This window comes from Penicillium mononematosum, assembly GCF_028829835.1.
Source record: "Penicillium mononematosum strain IBT 11891 chromosome Unknown utg000003l:1.0-8172316.0:1.0-8177699.0, whole genome shotgun sequence".
Classification (NCBI taxonomy): domain Eukaryota; kingdom Fungi; phylum Ascomycota; class Eurotiomycetes; order Eurotiales; family Aspergillaceae; genus Penicillium; species Penicillium mononematosum.
This window is the reverse complement of record NW_026643273.1, coordinates 318563-338233: the sequence shown is the minus strand read 5'-3', so window position 1 is coordinate 338233 and position 19671 is coordinate 318563. Positions and strand designations below refer to the sequence as shown.

The 19671-nt window shown below is 47.1% G+C and overlaps 8 protein-coding genes across 8 annotated transcripts; 6 read left to right on the top strand and 2 right to left on the bottom strand.

Moving 5' to 3' along the window:
- Positions 1–170: 170 nt before the first annotated feature.
- N7519_005034 (malate dehydrogenase) lies at positions 171–1392 on the top strand (the record flags this gene model as incomplete). The annotated part of the gene is made up of 5 exons (XM_057291810.1): positions 171–239; positions 311–509; positions 566–576; positions 642–987; positions 1043–1392. The coding sequence occupies 5 exons, from the start codon at positions 171–173 to the stop codon at positions 1390–1392; spliced, it is 975 nt and encodes a 324-aa protein (XP_057146621.1).
- Positions 1393–2140: 748 nt separating this feature from the next.
- N7519_005033 (uncharacterized protein) lies at positions 2141–2992 on the top strand (the record flags this gene model as incomplete). Its single annotated transcript, XM_057291809.1, has 3 exons — positions 2141–2151; positions 2255–2690; positions 2939–2992. The coding sequence occupies 3 exons, from the start codon at positions 2141–2143 to the stop codon at positions 2990–2992; spliced, it is 501 nt and encodes a 166-aa protein (XP_057146620.1).
- A 795-nt stretch (positions 2993–3787) lies between these two features.
- Positions 3788–4698, top strand: N7519_005032 (acyl-CoA thioesterase; the record flags this gene model as incomplete). The annotated part of the gene is made up of 4 exons (XM_057291808.1): positions 3788–3821; positions 3957–4118; positions 4311–4588; positions 4651–4698. The coding sequence occupies 4 exons, from the start codon at positions 3788–3790 to the stop codon at positions 4696–4698; spliced, it is 522 nt and encodes a 173-aa protein (XP_057146619.1).
- A 766-nt stretch (positions 4699–5464) lies between these two features.
- On the bottom strand, positions 5465–6285 carry N7519_005031 (SDR family NAD(P)-dependent oxidoreductase; the record flags this gene model as incomplete). Its single annotated transcript, XM_057291807.1, has 2 exons — positions 5465–6173; positions 6227–6285. 2 exons carry the CDS (start codon positions 6283–6285, stop codon positions 5465–5467), a joined length of 768 nt encoding a protein of 255 aa, XP_057146618.1.
- Positions 6286–7524: 1239 nt separating this feature from the next.
- Positions 7525–9225, top strand: N7519_005030 (Multicopper oxidase; the record flags this gene model as incomplete). Its single annotated transcript, XM_057291806.1, has 3 exons — positions 7525–7776; positions 7829–8659; positions 8707–9225. 3 exons carry the CDS (start codon positions 7525–7527, stop codon positions 9223–9225), a joined length of 1602 nt encoding a protein of 533 aa, XP_057146617.1.
- A 931-nt stretch (positions 9226–10156) lies between these two features.
- On the bottom strand, positions 10157–11843 carry N7519_005029 (sugar porter family MFS transporter; the record flags this gene model as incomplete). The annotated part of the gene is made up of 5 exons (XM_057291805.1): positions 10157–10278; positions 10326–10530; positions 10583–11319; positions 11370–11713; positions 11773–11843. The coding sequence occupies 5 exons, from the start codon at positions 11841–11843 to the stop codon at positions 10157–10159; spliced, it is 1479 nt and encodes a 492-aa protein (XP_057146616.1).
- Positions 11844–13133: 1290 nt separating this feature from the next.
- On the top strand, positions 13134–14213 carry N7519_005028 (SMP-30/gluconolactonase/LRE family protein; the record flags this gene model as incomplete). Its single annotated transcript, XM_057291804.1, has 1 exon — positions 13134–14213. The coding sequence occupies one exon, from the start codon at positions 13134–13136 to the stop codon at positions 14211–14213; it is 1080 nt and encodes a 359-aa protein (XP_057146615.1).
- A 3018-nt stretch (positions 14214–17231) lies between these two features.
- Positions 17232–19071, top strand: N7519_005027 (Major facilitator superfamily domain general substrate transporter; the record flags this gene model as incomplete). Its single annotated transcript, XM_057291803.1, has 2 exons — positions 17232–17458; positions 17511–19071. The coding sequence occupies 2 exons, from the start codon at positions 17232–17234 to the stop codon at positions 19069–19071; spliced, it is 1788 nt and encodes a 595-aa protein (XP_057146614.1).
- Positions 19072–19671: the final 600 nt, after the last annotated feature.

Here is a 19671-nt window from a genome sequence, read left to right as displayed (position 1 = left end):
ACTCATTCCGAGGGTGTGAAGGTGTGGAGTTCGAAGGCAATGACAGCTGAGAGTTTTGAGACAGATGACGGTCATAAAAAGCCCCATTCTCATCACCACATCCATATATAGTCTACATTAAAAAGCGAAAGCACATCCCTCCTTATCATCGTCCCCTCTGAGCTCTAAAAATGGTCAAGATTGCTCTACTCGGCGCCGCTGGACAAATTGGAACCCCGCTCAGTCTCCTGTGCAAAGCAGTAAGTCCCTCTCCCTAACAGATCAACCTACAAGCCTGCCCAGGTGAGGCCAAGTGACTGACTAATTAAAGAGCGATCTATTCGATGAGATCTCACTTTATGACATTGTTCACGTACCCGGTATTGCCACTGATTTGAACCACATCGACACCAGGGCCAGGGTCAGTGGCCATCTTCCAGATGACTTTGGTCTCAAGAAGGCCCTCACTGGTGCAGACATTGTCGTAGTAACAGCTGGTATTGCTCGTAAGCCTGGAATGACGAGAGACGGTGAGCAATGCATTTGTACAATGCTCTTTCAGGAGTTACTGACCACGTTCACTTAGATCTATTCAGAGTGAATATACCCACCTGTCGGAGTGGCTGTAAAACATGGGACACCAAGCGCTAATTACAACCTAGACCAACGCCAGTATTATTCGGGATATCTTCACCGAGATTGCAGCCACATGTCCACAGGCGATGTGTTGTGTTGTTACAAATCCGGTCAACTCAACTCTGCCTGTTGCCACCGAGGCTCTGAAGAAAGGTGGTGTTTTCGATCCCACCCGTATCTTTGGTGTTACCACCTTAGATGTTGTCCGTGCCTCTACCTTTGCCGCCCACGCCTTGGGTGACAATGTCAATCCTAAGGACTTCAAGGTCCCGGTCATTGGTGGCCACAGCGGTGCTACTATCCTTCCCCTTTACAGTCAGGCTCAGCCCCCGGTCAACTTGGATGATGAAACTCTGGCGGGTGTTATTAACCGTAGGTTTCTCATGTTCAGCATGTCCAAAAATGGCTTTACTAACTATACCAACAGGTGTTCAGTTCGGTGGCGACGAAATCGTTAAAAGCAAGCAGGGGGCTGGAAGCGCCACGACGTGCATGGCTTACGCCGGTTTCCGCTTTATCAAGGCTCTTCTTGCTGGTATAGATGGAGAGGCAATTACCGAGGAAGCCTATGTCTACCTTCCGGGCATTCCTGGAGGTAAGGAGATTGCCACTGAGCTTGGCGTTGACTACTTCGCGGTCAAGATCGAGCTTGGTAAGACAGGTGCTACCAAGGCGTTGCCTATTGGCAAAATATCTGAACATGAGACCAGGCTGCTCGAGGTGGCTCTCAAGGAACTGAAGACAAACATCGCTACAGGCCTGTCTTTCATGGCATAATATAAAGAGTTTGAGAGGAACTCTCCAGGGTTAGGCTTGCCACTTGGCCTGCCAGCAAAATTCAACTGTTTAATCATCAACGCCCCAGGTTCGGATGTCCCCCCAGCGCATCGAACACATGGCAACATTATAGAAACATACTTAGAGAAAATCACAACGCCTGGAATTCCGAATGCCTACAAGATGGGCTCACTTATAGCATCTAGCGTAATTAAGAACATCATGAAAGGGATTCATTAGGGAAAACTTGAGGCTCTGCTGGGGGTGAGGACATCGTGAGCTAGGCACAAGATCAGTTGTTGAGTAGGGTGACTCTTAAAACCAGGATATTATTGTGCATTTGGGTGTGAGAAATTTCGGCTTGGTCAGCACCAGCCGGGCGGACATCCGAACCTGGTACGGTGTATCGGGTTGTTGACATGGCAACAGTACTTGCAATGAGCAAGAGGAAGAGGAGAGTAGAGTTGCAGGTCACACCAGGAGAGCCGCCTGACCTCGACCACTGATATGTCGATTTATATGATTCGTGCCTAGGGCAATATGTGACGAGACTAGTCGGAAGATGGATCTGTCTCTTCTCTCCATCTCTCTCCTCCGTTCTTCCCCGTCCCCATTCTCTCCCGTCCATTCTTCCTGGTGGGTGCGCAGCTCTACCTGCTGCCTCGTCCCCAGGTTTCCATTAGGCCTTTAAGAAATGCTTCTCCAATGTCGAAGTCAATCTCGGGTTGTGCGATGCGCGATGTACAACATGAACAACCTGTGAGACTAACATACTAATTTGGACATCGTTCCCTCCACCAGAAGTCCACCCCCAAACCCATATACTATTGTCGATGCACGTATTATCCACACCACTTTCTAGGTCGTCCTCTATGAAATCACCACCAAGCCACAGTCTCCTCTTTCTCTTGCTCATTGCAAGTACTGTCGCCATGTTAACGACCCGATACACCGTACCGATCCCCGAATCAATGAATGTACTTGAAACCCGCCGAGAACTCAATGAAATGGCGGAACATTACCCGCTGAGCACCGTGGGCGCCAGAAACGGCGGCTGGTATATACTCGATCATGACGGCACCGTACTAGCCGTTGCCACTGATTCCGTGTGTGAAGAGCTCGATGCTTCGATCGAGGAAGCAATGCGGCTGTACGGCCTCGTTCGTAAGCCTGATAACGACGTGAGCGAGAGTGTTGCACCTCGAAGTGACCAACGATCAGGCTCTGAAATCTCGAACACCTGTTCTCACCCTCGTTGTCTTGCGTCATCCGCATGTCGGACATACAGCGATTGCTACGTGTGTGAGTGGAATCTTGGTGTCTGTATCTGATCAGCTTGAGACTGGGGAGACTTGATTCCATGTTCTACGGCAGTGTATAGCTGCCAGTGCGCCATATCGTATTTTTCCCCTATTAAATTTTGACCGCCCTCCACACCGCTAATTTCCAATTATATCGTCGTACGCCAGTGTGGATAATAATCTCACGCTGGTCATTCTCGAATATCATTAATCTTGGTCCCCTAAAAGACGGGAATTTTTAACAGAGTACTCACCTTCTCTGGAGGCAGTACGAGCGTCCCCTCAACCACCTGGGTTAGGTACTGTTTTATACCAGCGGTTTGAATCGAGGAATTTCATCGGGGCAATGAAGTTCCTTTCAAAATTGATGAAAGACAGATGGAAACGGGGGGATTTTCGGTCAATGTGGGGGGGGCGGTATAGTGGTGTAAGAGGAGACGAGAGATGAGTTAGTTCCAAGGTTGTAAGAAGGAGAATGAATGCATTACTGGGCCCAACGCAAGGGGGAGTTGGGCCGGGCCGAGTAGTGGGTGGGGCCGTGGCATGACATGGTCCACTTGCATGACCAATAAGAGTCGCTTGTGTAATACACCTTTAGATGTTCCAAGGGGCCAACCCGGAAAATAACAAATCCGCATGTTTACCCGAGCGGTTGGCCCGAAATAAGAAACGGTTGCAGCTGAACTGCATCCTGCCACCTCTCAGCTCGACAATAATTCAAAGAGGGACATTTATACGGATCCTGCCAACCATATCTGTACCCTATACTTTTAATTCATTGATCGCCGTTGCTCGTAGACGCTTTGAAGATGCCCAAGACACATACTACTCTCTTTCCAACCCCACCACTAGACGAATGCAAGGCGCCGATTGAGAATGTGTTTGAACTGACTCCTGTGCCCAGAAACGATGGCGAAGTAAGTGTAGCAACTGATATGTCCTGGTGCACTAACTCTAGGAAAAAATAAATGGAATTAGGTCTCGACTGACTGCCTGACAGGCCGTCTTCACCAACACGCATCCTCTATGGCATCCCTCTGGATCCCGTGGAGTATACGGGAGGGACCCTCATCGCCTAGTCCCTCTCAGCAGCCATGCTCACTGTTCCCTCTACTGTCAACATGCACAGTATGCATTGCCATTTTCTCATTGCAGCGACAGCAGAGACACCCATTTATTACCATGTTGATCTTGTCAATGATGGTGATAGGTTGGTGACTTGTATGGTGAAAGCAAAACAAAGAAACCATCTGATATTCACAGCAGCTGTGAGCTTTATTAATAAGCACAGCAGTATGGACGAAAAGGTCCTAGAGCACTCCAGATCGAAACCTGATGTTTCAGTGCCACAAGATCCTGCGGTAATCACAGGAGAAGGTACTGGGAACGGGATGTTTGAATCTCGAATTGTGGACAGTGACATTGGTAGGTATTATCGGATCTATCTTTTGGAATATGCTGCTGCAACTGCTTACGAGACTTCTGCTTTGAATCGTTAAGTAGATGACTTGCTTCGTCCATCAGACAAAAGATATAGACGTTTCGTCCGATTAAGGGGAACCATATCTAACTCTGACAGTTCCAACGCACATATATTGGCACTCGCATACTTAACAGACACCTATTTTATTGGAACCCTGTGGCGAGTCTACAATCTATCGCCTTACCCTTCTCCACCACCTACAGATCAGGAAAAGCCAAACCAAAAGGCCGAAGAAATCGAAGTGATGGCCAGCCTCAACCATTCCATATACCTACATCACCCACAGGCGGTCCGAGTAGACGACTGGATGCTCACAGAAATGGAGACTCCATGGGCAGGAAATGAGCGAGGTCTGGTTGTACAGCGGATATGGTCCACAGACGGAATTCTCGTCGCTACCTGCATTCAAGAGGTGAGTCAAGGACCCCCTCTCCTACCTCTCGAATTAGCCAACAGTATTGACAAACTACATAGGCTTTGGTGCGGCTGAAGCAACATGAAACTCCGAAGCACATGCTATGAAGATCATTTCTGATTCTGTATGTATGTCCGTGAAGCTGAAAAGGGATAAAGCAAAGAAGCATGCCTGCAGTTTGTACTTTTTTTTCTGCGTTGCATTGTCTAATTAATATTGTCAATGCTTATTAAGAGAAGCGGCAATCCATGGATGGCGTTTCATCAATAAAGCTTAGAGCTACAGTAGAATTATCACATAAAACCCGCGTCCAAACTATCGCGCAAAGGCAGCCAGAGGGAGACAACCAAAAATAGCGACGGAGATGATTCTCATCCTAATTCTTACCCTGAGAACCAATTGATTCTAAGTCCCGCACACTATCTTTCTTTTTAAGACATGACCTGATACATACAATCATATGGTGTGGAAAACAGGGCTTCCCGTCCGCTCAGCCGTACTTAAGCCAAGTAATCGTAGGGCGAAGAACCAAAATAAAGCGGCTTCCTCGCATTCAGGGGAACCAGATACACTATGTATGTCTCGCATATCATCTCTCCTCCATTTCTCGCGTAACCTTTTCATTTCAAGAGGCACGTATTTATTGAAGACTGAATTTTTGAGAGGGGCCATGGTTTTAATGGACTGGTAAAGCCATTAATGCACCTATCTATGCAGTAAGTAGTGAAACTGATTATAGGATAGAGACCTTGAGCCGGAACCGGTCATCTTCACAGTACGTGATGTTTCTTGGGTCTCAAAATATTTAGATGCGGCCCTAGGTAAGGAATAAAAAGCAAGTACAAGCCCCATCGCAGGGATGTAACTAATACGTCATTTCAAACCGCCAGCAAGCAGAATACTCTGTCCAGTCATATAACCAGTCTTGCAGAGCATCATTACCACATTAGCGCATTCCTGCGGGGTGCCTAACCGACCCACTGGAATGTTGGAGATATCTCCAGGTGTCCCTTGTAGGAGTTTGGGGTCTGGGATCATTCCGGTAGCACCAATCATCGCCGGTGCCACATCATTAACGGTGACCCCATCTTTCGCCAATTTGGTGGCCAAGTTCTTCATCATGCCAGTGAGACCAGCCTTGCTAGCAGCGTAGTGACAACCATTTATTCCGCCACCGATTCCGGCAATCGATGACATGAAGATGATTCTTCCCCACTGTTGAGAGACCATGTATGGGACGGCGAGCTTAGACAGCACGAAGGAGGACAAAAGATTGACTTGTATCATCTTTTCAAATTCCTCTAGCGGGATGTCGACAATGTTAGAAATCCGTTTGCCGTAGCCTGCGTTTGAAATCAGGATATCCGGTCCGGGCTGCCCGTGGAGGGATTGAATTTGTTCATAAAGGGTTGCAATATCATGCGCGTTGCTGACATCTACTCTATGTGACGTGACGTGACGGGATGAGTCTTGGGTTTTCAGCTCGTTGATGAGGGCTTCGACAGCTGATTTATTCGTGGAATATGTCAAAGCCAGACGTGCCCCATGAGCGAACAGATCACGGGCGCAAGCTGCTCCAATGCTTTTGGAAGGTTGTCAGCTAACGAGCATAATATGAATGAACGAGAACCTTACCCTCCAGAAGCACCCGTAATCAACGCAAGTCTTCCATTTAAGTCACTGTTGAGAGCCATGTCTGCTGTACTCGTGCCAGATGTAGAACGAAGAGATGAACCCCCCCGAAAACACAATTGAATAAGTATTGTTCAGTATGGTTTCTGGTTTCCTTCTGCATCCTTGGGAAATTGCCACTCTATAAAGGCTTTCGCCCTTTTCTCTAACCTATCCACCATCCATTGCCGCCGTTATCACGGGAATCGCGGTCCACTCTAAAGAAAAAGCTAACTTGGAGTGACGGTTAATGGATGACCAGTCGGCATTTGATGGAGTGACTTGTTTCCTCGACTAATATCATACAAATATTCTTGGAATAGACCCCCCATAATTCTAACGTGCAGAGGGACATGGTACAAATGCCGATAAACTCTAAAGAATAAGTACCTACCCAGGTACCTAGGTATGTACTTGAAAAGGTAGTTCCTCTCCCAATCTTCCGTTTACTCGGTTTAAAGAGTCAAAGTCAAAAGCGACGATCCATGCCAGAAATATAAGTCAGTAACCGAAGAAAAAGCTTATGCTATCTAGTGTCGGTACCTAGGTAAATGAGAACTCAAAATATTCCGATAGAGGCAAATTGGCTTCTACCAAAGAGTTTCGAGTTTTAGCCCATAATCCTCCCTCAAATGGCAAATGGCCCCGTGCGAACAAAAAAATGTTGTTTACACAAAGCCACAACAGTCTCGCAATAGTAGCCGTATGGTGTTCCGGCATGTAGGGTGTCAGATTTATCGATGGTATACATATGTATTCTAGAGGTAATTATTAACTGACAAAGGAAAGGGGTAGCTAACATCATGGTTTCCTTCAACAAGCGTTTGGCCTGGATGCACTATTTGGCTACAGTTGCATTAGGCCATAAATTTCAAATTTAGCAGATTTTCTAAGTATACATATACTCAGCAAATCTATGTACGTAACGCGGCATTTGGAGTCTATATTTTTCCGTTTCCCTCCCCCCCGCTTCACAATAGTTGAACTCTATGCCAATAACGATAACGGTTATTGCGGAAACGGGAAGAAGAAGGAGCGGGGACTTCTCCAGTATCAGCTGGACAATTCAGGAGATAACAACGGCCGATGGAAAGAAAATTCAATGACGTGGATTGTCTCCTCGTTAAGTGTTGGGTCATCGAATTTTCTCCTCGTTAAGTGTTGACCATGTCAAGTCAAGGCGTGTACATAAATTAACCAATTTTGCGCCCTCCGTTGACAGGCCTAATCTTGCCTAGGAGCAGCTATTCTTCGCCACTAACATGATTTTGCTGTGCTATATTCTTTTATTACCCTTCTGTTTTGCCTGGGCCGCCAGGCTAGTGCGGCACGATGAGCACTTTACTCCGGATGTGGTTCTCCGTGTCACTGCTAAGGAAATTCCAATTGCTTGTACGACTCGTTTCACAGTGGTCATCAACGAAACCACACCAGGGCCATTGATAGTCCTCAATGAAGGAGAGGTGACCTGGATTAGGGTCTACAACGATATCACGGGACAAAACCTAACCATGGTAGGTTACCCAATTACCAAAATCTAACATAGACTAAGTATGACGATAATAGCATTGGCATGGACTAAGTCAGTCAGCTGCTCCTTTTTCAGATGGTTCTCCTATGGCAAGCCAGTGGCCGATACCTCCAGGTCACTTTTTTGACTATGAAGTGCTGCCCCAATACGGTGAAGCGGGGACATACTTTTATCACTCCCATGTCGGCTTCGAAGCTGTCTCGGCAACAGGGCCTTTGATTGTGCGCGACCCCCATGATTCCCCCTATCTCTACGACGAAGAACGCATTATCGTCCTGACAGATTATTTCAACAAGTCTGATGCGCAAGTGGAGCAAGGCCTAACCTCCAATCCGTTTATCTGGAGTGGTGAGACTGAAGCTATTCTTGTGAATGGCCAGGGCACAATCAACAATTCCACTTCAGGAGCGCCCTCGTGCTCTCTTGCTTCATTGAAGGTGGAACCAAGCAAGACATATCGATTCCGTATTATTGGTAGCACGGCTCTTTCTTTCGTTTCAATGGCATTCGAGGGTCATGACATGACGATTATTGAAGCGGATGGAGGCTACACTCAGCCCTTGCCAGTCACCCATCTCCAAGTAGGCGTGGGCCAACGCTACAGCGTCTTAGTCCGAACCAAAAGTGCACAAGAGCTTTGTGCTGAAGGTCGCATGAGATTCTTTCTACAGCTTGAGTCAAGAGAACGGCCCACTCTCACACGTTCATACGCCGTGTTCGAGTATCCGAGAGAGAAGTACGATAATATTCAGCCCCCAGAGATTCCACCTATCGAGCTTCCTACTACGACTTATAACTGGGTTGACGACGACCTTTCCGCCCTCTTCCCAAACGACTTCCCTTCGCTAGTCAATGTCACCAGACGGGTTGTTGTGAAGGTCGAGCAGATTATAAATGGCACTATCGCATGGAGGCAAAATGGGGCCCCTTGGACGAGACATTCCCGCAAACACCATATCTTGTGGCGCTCTACCAGAACAACGAAGTGGCTCTTCCATCATACGACGTGGCCATTGCAAATGGCCTAGGAATTGACCCTCGCGTCCGAGCTTTCCCGGCCAAAATCGGAGAGGTGCTAGAAATCGTGATCCAAAATTCCGGCTCAACTACCGGAGGACTCGATGTGCATCCTTTCCACTCACATGGCTTACATTTTTACGATATTGGAAGTGGGCCAGGAACCTACAACGTCACTGAAAATGAAGCATTGCTAGCGTTTCGAAGGCCAATCAAACGTGACACAACAATGCTTTATCGCTACTCCACAACCGCACCTACAGGACAAGATGCGGGGTGGAGAGCATGGCGTGTCCGAGTCACAGACCCTGGAGTGTGGATGATCCATTGCCATACCCTACAGCATATGATAATGGGTATGTATTTGGTTTCCCTTCCTGCTTTGGGCTCCCCGGAACCGAACATTTCCTCGTAAATGTTCCAGGTTAACTCCGTTTTATCCATTAGGAATGCAAACAGCTTGGGTCTTTGGTAATACAGATGATATACTTACCTTGCCCCGCCCGATGGTTCAAGGATATTTAACGTACGGAGGAAGTGTATATGGGAATCTTACCCACTGGCCTGAGGTTATTCATGCAATGAAGTCAAGTGACTAGGATGTTGAATATCTTCTCCTTTGGAAGTCTTATTGTAGGTGCTTCTTTTAATAAGTCATCAATATTATTTTGTGGAATTAAAGGTACAAAGTGTTTCTGTTTCGCTAGATAATGGTTCGCCATCTCTTTGAGGACGTAAGTATAGGCTGCTGATCAGCTTTCTCCTGGTAGATATGCTAGGATTATTATCAGGCCATGTTGGCTTGCTGCAAGGTCCGTATCTACCTGTACCCTTAGAATATCAAATGCATTTGGGCTATATAGGTTAACTGTGCATGATTGAGAAGTGGAAAAACTCTATATAGATGTTGTATTTGTGGAGCTGAAGTATATTTGAGCTTCACGAATCGAGTCTATCCCAAAACTACCAGGACTTTTTTGTAAACAGCGAAGGTTGGAGGAAATGTCCTTGATATGTGACTAATTATTCAGGAAGTAAGAGTCTACTTTGGAGAAGGCCCTAGAGCAACTAGAGATGTTAGTCGTAAATAGATAGGTCGCCGCAAAGACAGGTTGGTGCAGTTTGGTCTGACATATTTGCAGAAACCTTTAGTATTAAACCGGGCATCTAACATGAAGGCAAAGTGCTAAGACGAGCTGATTTCATAGGCAAGTAACATAAAGAAGCCCAAGTTTTGAACATGAGAAATCGAAGTCTGGCGTTAAGGTACGCAATATGATCGGGGGTACATAAGACCAGAGGATCCCGCCCTCATGTGACCCGTGGACGCGTACAATAGTTGTAAGCTAAGCCATTTCTTTTCCCTCCATTTCAGTGTGCCCGACAGTAGGCTTGACAGTGAACAATTCCACTTCCAAATGCTCGTCACCACCTGCAAAGAGTCGGTCAACATCTTCAAGCTGAAGGCCTAGTTCTTTGTTAGCATTGATTTAAAACCATAGAAAATTGTCTGACCTTTGGTCTCTGGAAAAAAGAAATAAATGATGGGGACCCAGAGCGTATTCAACACAGCGAAGATGATGTAGGTCTTCCAGCCAATGTTGCTGATTGCTGGTGGCATTATCTGTACGATAAGGTAATTGCAAATCCAATTCGCGGCTGTACTTATTGACGAGCCACGTTGCCGCAGCCGTAGAGGTAGAATTTCTGATGGATAGACCTGGTGGATCTGATTAGCAAAAGATCAGTTACTCCGCCTGACATAAACTTACCCAAACAGTTGCTTGAAACCCAATGGTGAACGCTCCTTGGAATATGAAAAGCATTGCTGCAGCTGCAATGCCACTCTGGTACGCCATGGCCGTACTATTCTGAACTTGGTAAATGAGAGCCGTCTGCACGGCCATCACAGCAGCCATGACTGAAACCATTGACAACAACAGTGGACGTCGACCGATGCGATCAATGAGAAACCAAGGAATGAAGGAGGCGACAAAAAACCATGTTTGCAGAAAGCCCGACATCAAGCTAGACATATGCGCTGAGAACCCAAGAGACTTCTCGAACAACGTCCCAGAGTAGTAAATGATAGCGTTGATTCCGCCGAGTTGCTGAAATATCTGAATGGCACATGCAATCAAGAAGCGCCTCTGACTCTGGATCTTATCATTCTTGAGAAGGTCCTTCCAGGATCCAGCTCCGATTGCCTTTTCAACTGAAACGGTGCGAAGGATATCTTCGTGGAGGGCTAGGATACTAGCCTCGGGCATCTTTGCATGATTTAACCGGCGAAGGACATCGAATGCTTGGTCATGGTGGTCATGGGCTGCAAGCCACCGCGGGGTCTCGTCCACAAAGAGCAATAGTACAAGCATAGGGAGAAGAAATGCGCACTGGAGGATAACGGGTACACGCCAGGAATAGCTAGCGGTGTGCATAGAAAAGCCGTAATCAATCCAATACGCCAAGAGAATTCCGAAATTGAGTGTAGATATCTGCATACAGACATCTATTCCGGGTCAGTATCCGGTATTGCAGTATTTGGATGGTAGCACATACACAGCCCTCGGGAAGCCTTCGGAGCAAACTCGGCCTGCATTACTGGGACTGTCGAGTTCACCATGCCAAGGCCAAAGCCAGAGGCAATCCGTCCGACGATGAGGTGCGCTCGATGATAAGCTGTAGCTTGTAAGACTGACCCGATGATCAGAGTGACGACGCCAATAGCAATACTTTTCTTGCGGCCAATGTTTTCACCCACGAACGCAGTACATATACTACCAAAAAATGCACCGACCTCCATGATTGAAACAATGGCGCCAACCATGGTTGGGTCAGGGGAACTAAATGTCTCATTGAAGGCACTTTGGTTCACGAGCCCTCCCATGAGGCCATTGTCATACCTATATCTGATTAATCCCGATCTATTGAAACCTGCAAAGCCAAGCTCCCGTCGACTTACCCAATCTGCATAAAGCCAAGCGCCGTCAAAGCCGTCACGGCGGCAAAGAGGTAATTTCCTTGTAGTTTCATGATGCAGCTCCTGAGCGAGTCATACAGTGTATAGCGCAAATAGTTAAATGCAACTCGGATAATGCCACTAAAAGTTCGTCGCGGAATGTAGGTCGAGCGAGAAAGAGACAAACGTGTAAACACTGATATTATATGCAAGAGAGAGCAAGGGGCATTTTAATGTACCTAGGTAGTGCCCTGTTAAGGGAAATAATGTTTTGGCCCGTTCAGTTCCGCAATTCAAACTGAAGCCTACAACATAAGCCTAAGCTTTTACTATACGAGCGGGGCGCAAAGCTTCACCTTACGACATCCAATCGCAGATAACCGGATACACCGGATCCCCACAGAATGGCAATATCCATGTAGATTTAGAGCCAAATGCTATCATTTCAGTCACCGATAGTGGGGTAAACATCTCGGCAATTGACTAAACTATGTTGGATAGAAGATACCTGGGTAGAGTCGGCGAGCAATAATAGACCAATAATTGCCTGGCTTCTTTGGGTGTTCTAGAGTTCTCTTTTTACAACCAACCTTGGAACAATACTGGGGGGCGGCGTAAGCTTTGCCTAGACCACGGTTCAAGGTTCCCTTCAGCAATATTGTTTCGCCCGACAAGGTAAATGTGGAAGAGAACCAGTTTGCCGACGTGGGGATCTGGAGTGCCGCACACGAGACAAAATGGTGTTAAAGTCTAAGGAATCAAGTCAAACTTAACTTCGCACCAAAGTGTACCTGCAATTGCCGACACAGAAAAATGCCATGGCTGTGTTGAGACGGGCAGAGTAACACCTAAGAAAGTCAGACCTTTTATATATTTATTTCGCCATGCATTTATGCTGCCACAAAAGTCATTGCTCTGAAAATATCACTTGTGCGGAGCGACGTAGTTGGCAACACCTAGAGCTATGAGATCAAACTTTAACGCCCACGATGAATTTAGGAGATCACTTCATTCACTTATCACAAGTAAGGATTGGATCGGTTTTAGCTTCGAGTGCGAGTAACTTGACACATTATGTTTCCATATACCGATTTGGGAATTCTTGGCCGGAAATGAAAAACATGGACAATGCATATCGGCAATTGAAGTGTTGCAAACTTGCAAACAAACGGCCAAATTCTTGCGGATTTGAGTTCAAGCTAACTCAAATCCTTCATTCTTAAAGTTAGCCAAGTTTACGCAAAGCTGCTCGGGCTGCGGTAATGATTATGTTGTTGACTTTTTGAAATATATGGGAGACAAGATACCCGTGATCTCAGCGCAAAAATTACTCTTACTCCTAGTTACCGCGAAGACCATTCGCTATGATCGATCTCCAAGCCAAATTCCATAAATACCAAGCCTCAAAATTCGACAAGATCTTCGGCGCCAACCCTAAAGTTTCGATTTTGGCGGATGCAGGTGATTTACCTCTTTACCATGAAGCATGCATTTACCATGCACCCTCACGAAGCGTCTTCGTGACTTCAAATCAGTTGGCCGCTTCTTCCGACCAAGCAAACCCAGCAACTTCCAACAAGATTGTCAAGCTCACTAGGGTCTACGATCCTGAGCTGAATCTTGCCGCCGGACCACATATGACCGAAGTTGAGAATATCACATTCCCGGCCATAGCTGGTGCAATGCTAAACGGCGGTGTGAATTTGGATTCGGAAAGCATCCTTCTTTGTGCGCAGGGTTCAAGAGACCCGAAAGACCCATCTGGGATCATCAGACTTATGGTTCCGTCCGTTACCAGTGGCGATACAGTCTTTGAAAGTGTGATCGAATCATTCTATGGAATCCCCTTCAATTCTGTGAACGACGTGATCGTCCATCCCCGTGATATGTCCATTTGGTTTACAGACCCCCCCTATGGCTTTCATCAGGACATTCGACCTCCGCCACAGTTGCCAAACCACGTGTACCGCTACGATCCTAAGAACGGATCTGTCCGCGCTGTTGCAGATCGGTTTACTCGACCAAATGGCCTTTGCTTTTCACCAGAACTCGACACCCTCTACGTGACAGATACAGGTGCAGTCCACGGCTCACCGTCAGTGCCTCTGGACCAGACACGTCCGTCACACATCTACGCATTCGATATTGTCCTTAAAAATGGCTGCTCGGAACCATTCTTGGCAAATCGCCGTGTTTTCGCTTATGCCCCGGGAAAAGTACCGGATGGAATCAAATGCGATACCCGCGGCAACGTTTATGCTGGTTGTACTGACGGTATCGAGGTCTGGGACCGTAGTGGTGTTTTGATTGGCATTGTTAATATACCCGGTGGGATTTCTAACTTTTGTTTTGGGGAGAGGGGCATTATATACGCCTGCAATGAGAACAAACTCCTCAAGATACATTTTGATGGAGAGGTTAAGGGGGCGCTTCTCGGAATGTGAGCAATGTTAGAAACTGCACCTTTCGGTCTGCCGTGGGGAATGTCAAATGGAGCGTCTGCTCTTAGCCCGTCCAGGCTGTCAAACTAAGCTTCTTCCAATATCGCTTCTACCGATACTAATAATGAAAAGAAGAAGAAGGAAGATAAATCTAAAGAGGATAATAAAGAGGATAAGAAGCCTAAGAAGTAGTATTATCTATCTGATAAGCGAGGCGGTTCCGGTGTATGGAAGCAAAGGCTCTTTTTCATTAAACGGGGTTGAAACTGGCTTGCAACTCTGCATGCCGTACTGAGAGAAAAGAATATTGATAACCCCCAGAAAGGAAAAATGGACCCGGCTTCAGATCCAGATTTATGCCTTTCAATTTGAATAGCAAGATACTCGGTAAGTGGGCCTTTGTTGAGAATGAAATGCTTAGCAAGTTGCTTCTCGAAAGCCTTGACTACTTTATTCGAAGGTGACAAAGCAAGAATGCCGTCCACATAGACTTGCTCTCCCTGCAATCAGCGTCCACATAGTGCGGGCAGTTGCGCAGATAATCGAGCCCACAAAGAAGGTAGCTACGGCGGTCAATAGGACTACCTTGCGCCTAGTGATGTTAGATACTTTTGCCTAGATGGGGCCACTCACGGCATCGGCTAGGAGATATACAGATATACACCTCTGATCCAGGTATAACCATTTGCCGCCTCGAGATCGTTGGTGATGACGGAAGCTGCTATAGCAACAAAGGTAGCATCTAGAGCCGAGACGAATAGAGAGAGCTGTTTTGAGTTAGCAATATCCTTTAGAACCTTACCCAGAAGCATACTAGAAAAGCAACCAGTGTAGCAGCGGTCCGCCATTTGCCCCATTATTTCATAGGCGGCTCGGCAAATTCCGGTTACAATATGTCCGGGTGGGAGATGCCATCACGGGGTTAGTAGAGTGTGATGTGGTACTTAGTATCTAGCATATCGGTGCCCATTAGGCGCTAAATGAAGCCACATCATGCTAAAGGCCACACTCCGAAGGTTAGTCTATCAAGCTTCCGTCTGAGGGCCCAAGGTACGTGGGTCCTGAACACTTGAATAGGACATCAGTCGATATGCTCTAAATAGGATACAATCAGAGCCTGAGCTCGATAGAACCGCAGACCTAGGGGTAGGTATCGGAACTTATGAGGTAGAGACAAGTCCAGGAGATCCGGGAGAAAGCTTAGAACGGGTGTTGCACCTCAAGTCGATAGGGCATTGAAGGGAAAAGGATGCACTCTCGTATGTAACTTCCATACCAAGGTGGCATGATTCTTTTAAGTATTATACCTAAACTATATATATTCAACCTCCACTTTCGGCATTATGTCACGCCGGGTATTCGTCCGACCTCGGATGCAAACTCTCTTAGGACGGGACGGGAGCGAGTTCATTTACGCTGTTATGGATCCGCGTGCGCCATTGGGGAAATGCCAAACGAATAATAAGAAGCAGTCAATCACGCATTGTCCTAATGATGCCATCGCTTACAAGGAAGCGCCCCTCAGTAATATACGGCAAACATGGCGCCTCGTTCAACCGTTAAGAAGCTCTCAAGAGGGAATAGTGCTCTGCGCGACGGTCACGGATAGTTGATTAATGCTGATTCCTGCTAATTCAGCTTGGAAGAAGGACTTTGGTTTGGTTGCGATCCGATACAAGGTCTGAAACACTATAGCCTTGGTTTTTACACCGGTCGAGGCAAACTTTGTGCCCTTCAAGTATTTCCTCGCCGTTACCACAACGGTATTTCCAACCGCCTTACCTTCTTTTGCAGCCTCGAAACTCCAGATGTAAACTCATGCCTGGTAGATCATCTGTCGATGGACTTCGCGTCCCATACACCTTCTCCCAAGCATGCTCCCTTAAGCTCGCAATTTTTAAAGCTCAGCTAGACATTATGGAAGGCTTCGTCTATGTCGTCTTCTAGCTTGTCTGGGATTGTACCGCCGACTATAAACCCGAGCTGACTACTGATGGTGATGACTGTATATTGCCCTGATGGTCTTTTAAGTCCTTTAGCCTATTGTGGCTTAGGCCAGGAACAGAAAAGCTGGTTATTCCTGTTGCCTAGTGGCCCACTTAATGAACTGGGTGCTACTCTGTATCTCACGGCCTAGTCTACGACATAATATGATTCCCAAAATCTGTTCCTATTAGGCTGCTATATTCGATATTTATCGAATGCCGAAAGGTTTGCCGAAAATGTTGCGAGATGCTATGGCTAAGCCAACGGGCTCGAGGAAAATCTTCGGACCCCAAAAGACAATCGGCCTCCACAGCTCGACCACGCAATATCACTAGCCAAGTACTGGAACTCCTTGTAAAAACAAGAGTGCTATCACCACTGGTCTGGGTCTATACTTTGCTGAAACCTTTTGTCCTTAAAACATATTAGTAGTCTTCTTAGAGTTGGTCAAGCTGTACTTTACTGCGTCTCATGTTGCATCGGCCGGACATCCGGGTCCGAAGAACTGGTTATTATCAGGCACATTTCATGTAATTTTATCAGATCTGATAATCTCGATCGGCTCTAGCGTCTGGATGCCAGACCAATCATATAGATTACGGTGAAACCTCGCGAAATCTTTACCCTTGACATTTCCACTCCTCTCACCACAATGTTGCCTGAACATCACACAGACTCATCACACTACTGGAAGGACCTTGTCTCCAATAGCTTGGGAGCACAAAGTTGCCCCAAGAAACTAGCTTAGTGGGTCCTTAGCGGGTCTATGCCTAACTTTACGGTGAGAATTTTCCATCTTATCAATCTCATAGTGCGGATATTACTTAATCGAAACATGTTCAGAGCCGGAATAATTCACCATTGGCATGCAATACGGAAATGAAACCTCCCATGTGGGGTGGCCTCCCATATGGAGTGGGTGAGTTTATAACAGACCTTAAACTAAAGACATAAAAAGTCGCCTGGCTGCTGTATTCAATCTATTGAGTTGGAACTTCTTCATTATCGCCATCCTTTTGCCTATTTATCGCCAATATGCCAGCCCGCGACCAGCCTCTTGATAGCGATAACTCAGCAATCACGGAGCAACCCCAGGCCCCCGTGTCTATGAAGATCAGCTTGGATGCAAAGGGTCATGAAGTGCACTCCAAGGATGTGTCAGGAGACAGCGAGAAACAGGACATCCAGCCCGAGCCCCATGACGATGTAGAGAAAGTCGAGCATGCATTGCCTCCCAAACAATTCGTTGCCGCGTACCTTCTGTAAGTGCCAAGCGTTCGCTTCGCGTTGTTCATTCTCTAACTATTCATTAAGGATTTTCGTCATGGAGTTCATTCACGAAATGTCTTCGGGTATTTTTGGTGTTCTCGACCCCTACGTCACTAGTGAATTCAATAAGCATTCATTGACAGCAACGACGACGGTAGTCGCCAATATCGCGAGTGCCGCCGTTTCCCTCCCCTATGCCAAGCTCGTTCAGGTCTGGGGCCGTACACAGGGTTTCGCCCTCATGATCCTTTTGTTGACTATCGGTATCATCATGATGGCGGCTTGTAAGAACGTCGAGACTTACTGTGCCGCTCAAGTGTTCTACAACATCGGCTACAATAATATCAAGTTCAGCATTGTCCTGTTCGTTGCTGATACCACCGCGATTCGGAACCGAGCCTTCCTGATCGGCATTGTATCGTCGCCTACGCTCGCCACAATGTGGGCGTATGGCCCGGCTACGCAGAGGATACTCGACACAATAGGCTTTAGATGGGGCTTTGGCATGTGGGCTATCATCTATCCTGTCGCCTTTATGCCCTTGCTCACCTTGTTCTACATCACGCAGAGGGTACTGCAGTCGAAGAGACCATCCTCATCAGTCAGTCCCCACCGTACGTGGGCGCAGTTGGTCGTCCACTGGTGTCAGGAATTCGACGTCGTTGGCATTTTCATCATCGCTGTCGGCCTTGGCCTGTTACTTCTGGCGCTTGATATTTACAGCTATCAAGCTAATAGCTGGAAGTCACCGCTCATCATCTGCTTCATCGTGTTTGGCAGCCTTCTCATCCCTGGGTTCGCTCTCTACGAGAAGCATCTGGCAAAGTCCACCTTCATTCCCTGGCACCTTTTCACCAATAGGACGGTTGTCTTTACCAACATCATGGTTCTTACTCTACAGGCGGCGGAAATGATGGCGAGTGCGTACCTTTACTCGTTACTCATTGTCGTTTTCCGGCAGTCCGTCTCGAATGCAACATACATCTCCAATATCTACTATATTGGCAGTGTTGTTATGAACCTGATTATTGGTGTGGCTTTGCGATTCTACGGCCGCATCAAGTACTACGCACTTTTCGTGGCCGTGCCTTTCATAATGCTCGGCACCGGCCTCATGATAAAGTTCCGTACCACCGACAGCCACATTGGATACCTTGTCCTCTGCCAGATTCTCATCGCCTTTGGAGGTGGAATGCTCTATCCTATCGAGCAGATGACGCTCATGGCGGTTTCCGCTCACGAACACGTCCCCGCATTACTCGCTGTCGAATCCGTGTTTGCTCTAACTGGAAAGGCTATCGGATATGCAATTTCAGGAGCCATATGGACAGGCATGTTCGAGGACAAGCTAGTCGAGTACCTTCCTGTATCCGAGCTGCCCAATCTCGGCGAAATTTACGGTAGCCTGGAGGTGCAAAGTGCATACCCTGCAGGAAGTGCAGCGTTCAAGGCTATCTGCCTAGCGTATGGAGATACTCAGCGCATCATATTGATCGTGTCGACTTGTATTCTCGTTTTGACAGGTTCATGTGTTCTGTTCTGGCAGGATGTGGATGTGAAGGAAATGAAGTATCTCCGGGACAGAGCCAAGCTTGAAGCTCTATGAGCTGCAGATTTGCCACTTCTCCCATTGCCCTTCTATGGCACTATACCTGTAATTAATAGCATTTAGATATAGAACCGAATAGCCGCAACATTAGCTAGCGTGTTATTAATGTAGGTATGGTATCATCCAGTCCTATATCCATCTCGCCGCAGAGGCCAAAACTCCGTGTACGTGCCTTCTTCCATACATCACTATGTAATGATAAGTCTGATAACCATGTGGAAAGCGCCCATGTTATGCAGATGATGAACGACCCGTGATGTGTGGGCGGCTAGACTTGTTCAAGGGACGCTTGACCTATGAGTGATCAATCATGAAGTCCGAAATTCTGTTTCTGCCTATGTATAAGTAGAAGTCTAGAGTTAGGACCCGAATAAGGGGGAAGGGGGGCTCTGCCCGACGAAAAATGGGCTGAAAGCATGAGGTAGGCACATCTAACACTCGTCCACGCGGAAAGCTGGGGCTGTTCGTAATTGTCAGTATGCGAGGTAACAGATCGCTTGGGGGTTCTCATACAATCTTAATCCTGGGGACGAGGCATAGTGATTCAGGCGGAGACTAGCAACCACGGACTTTATATTAAGGAGTGGATGCTGATGC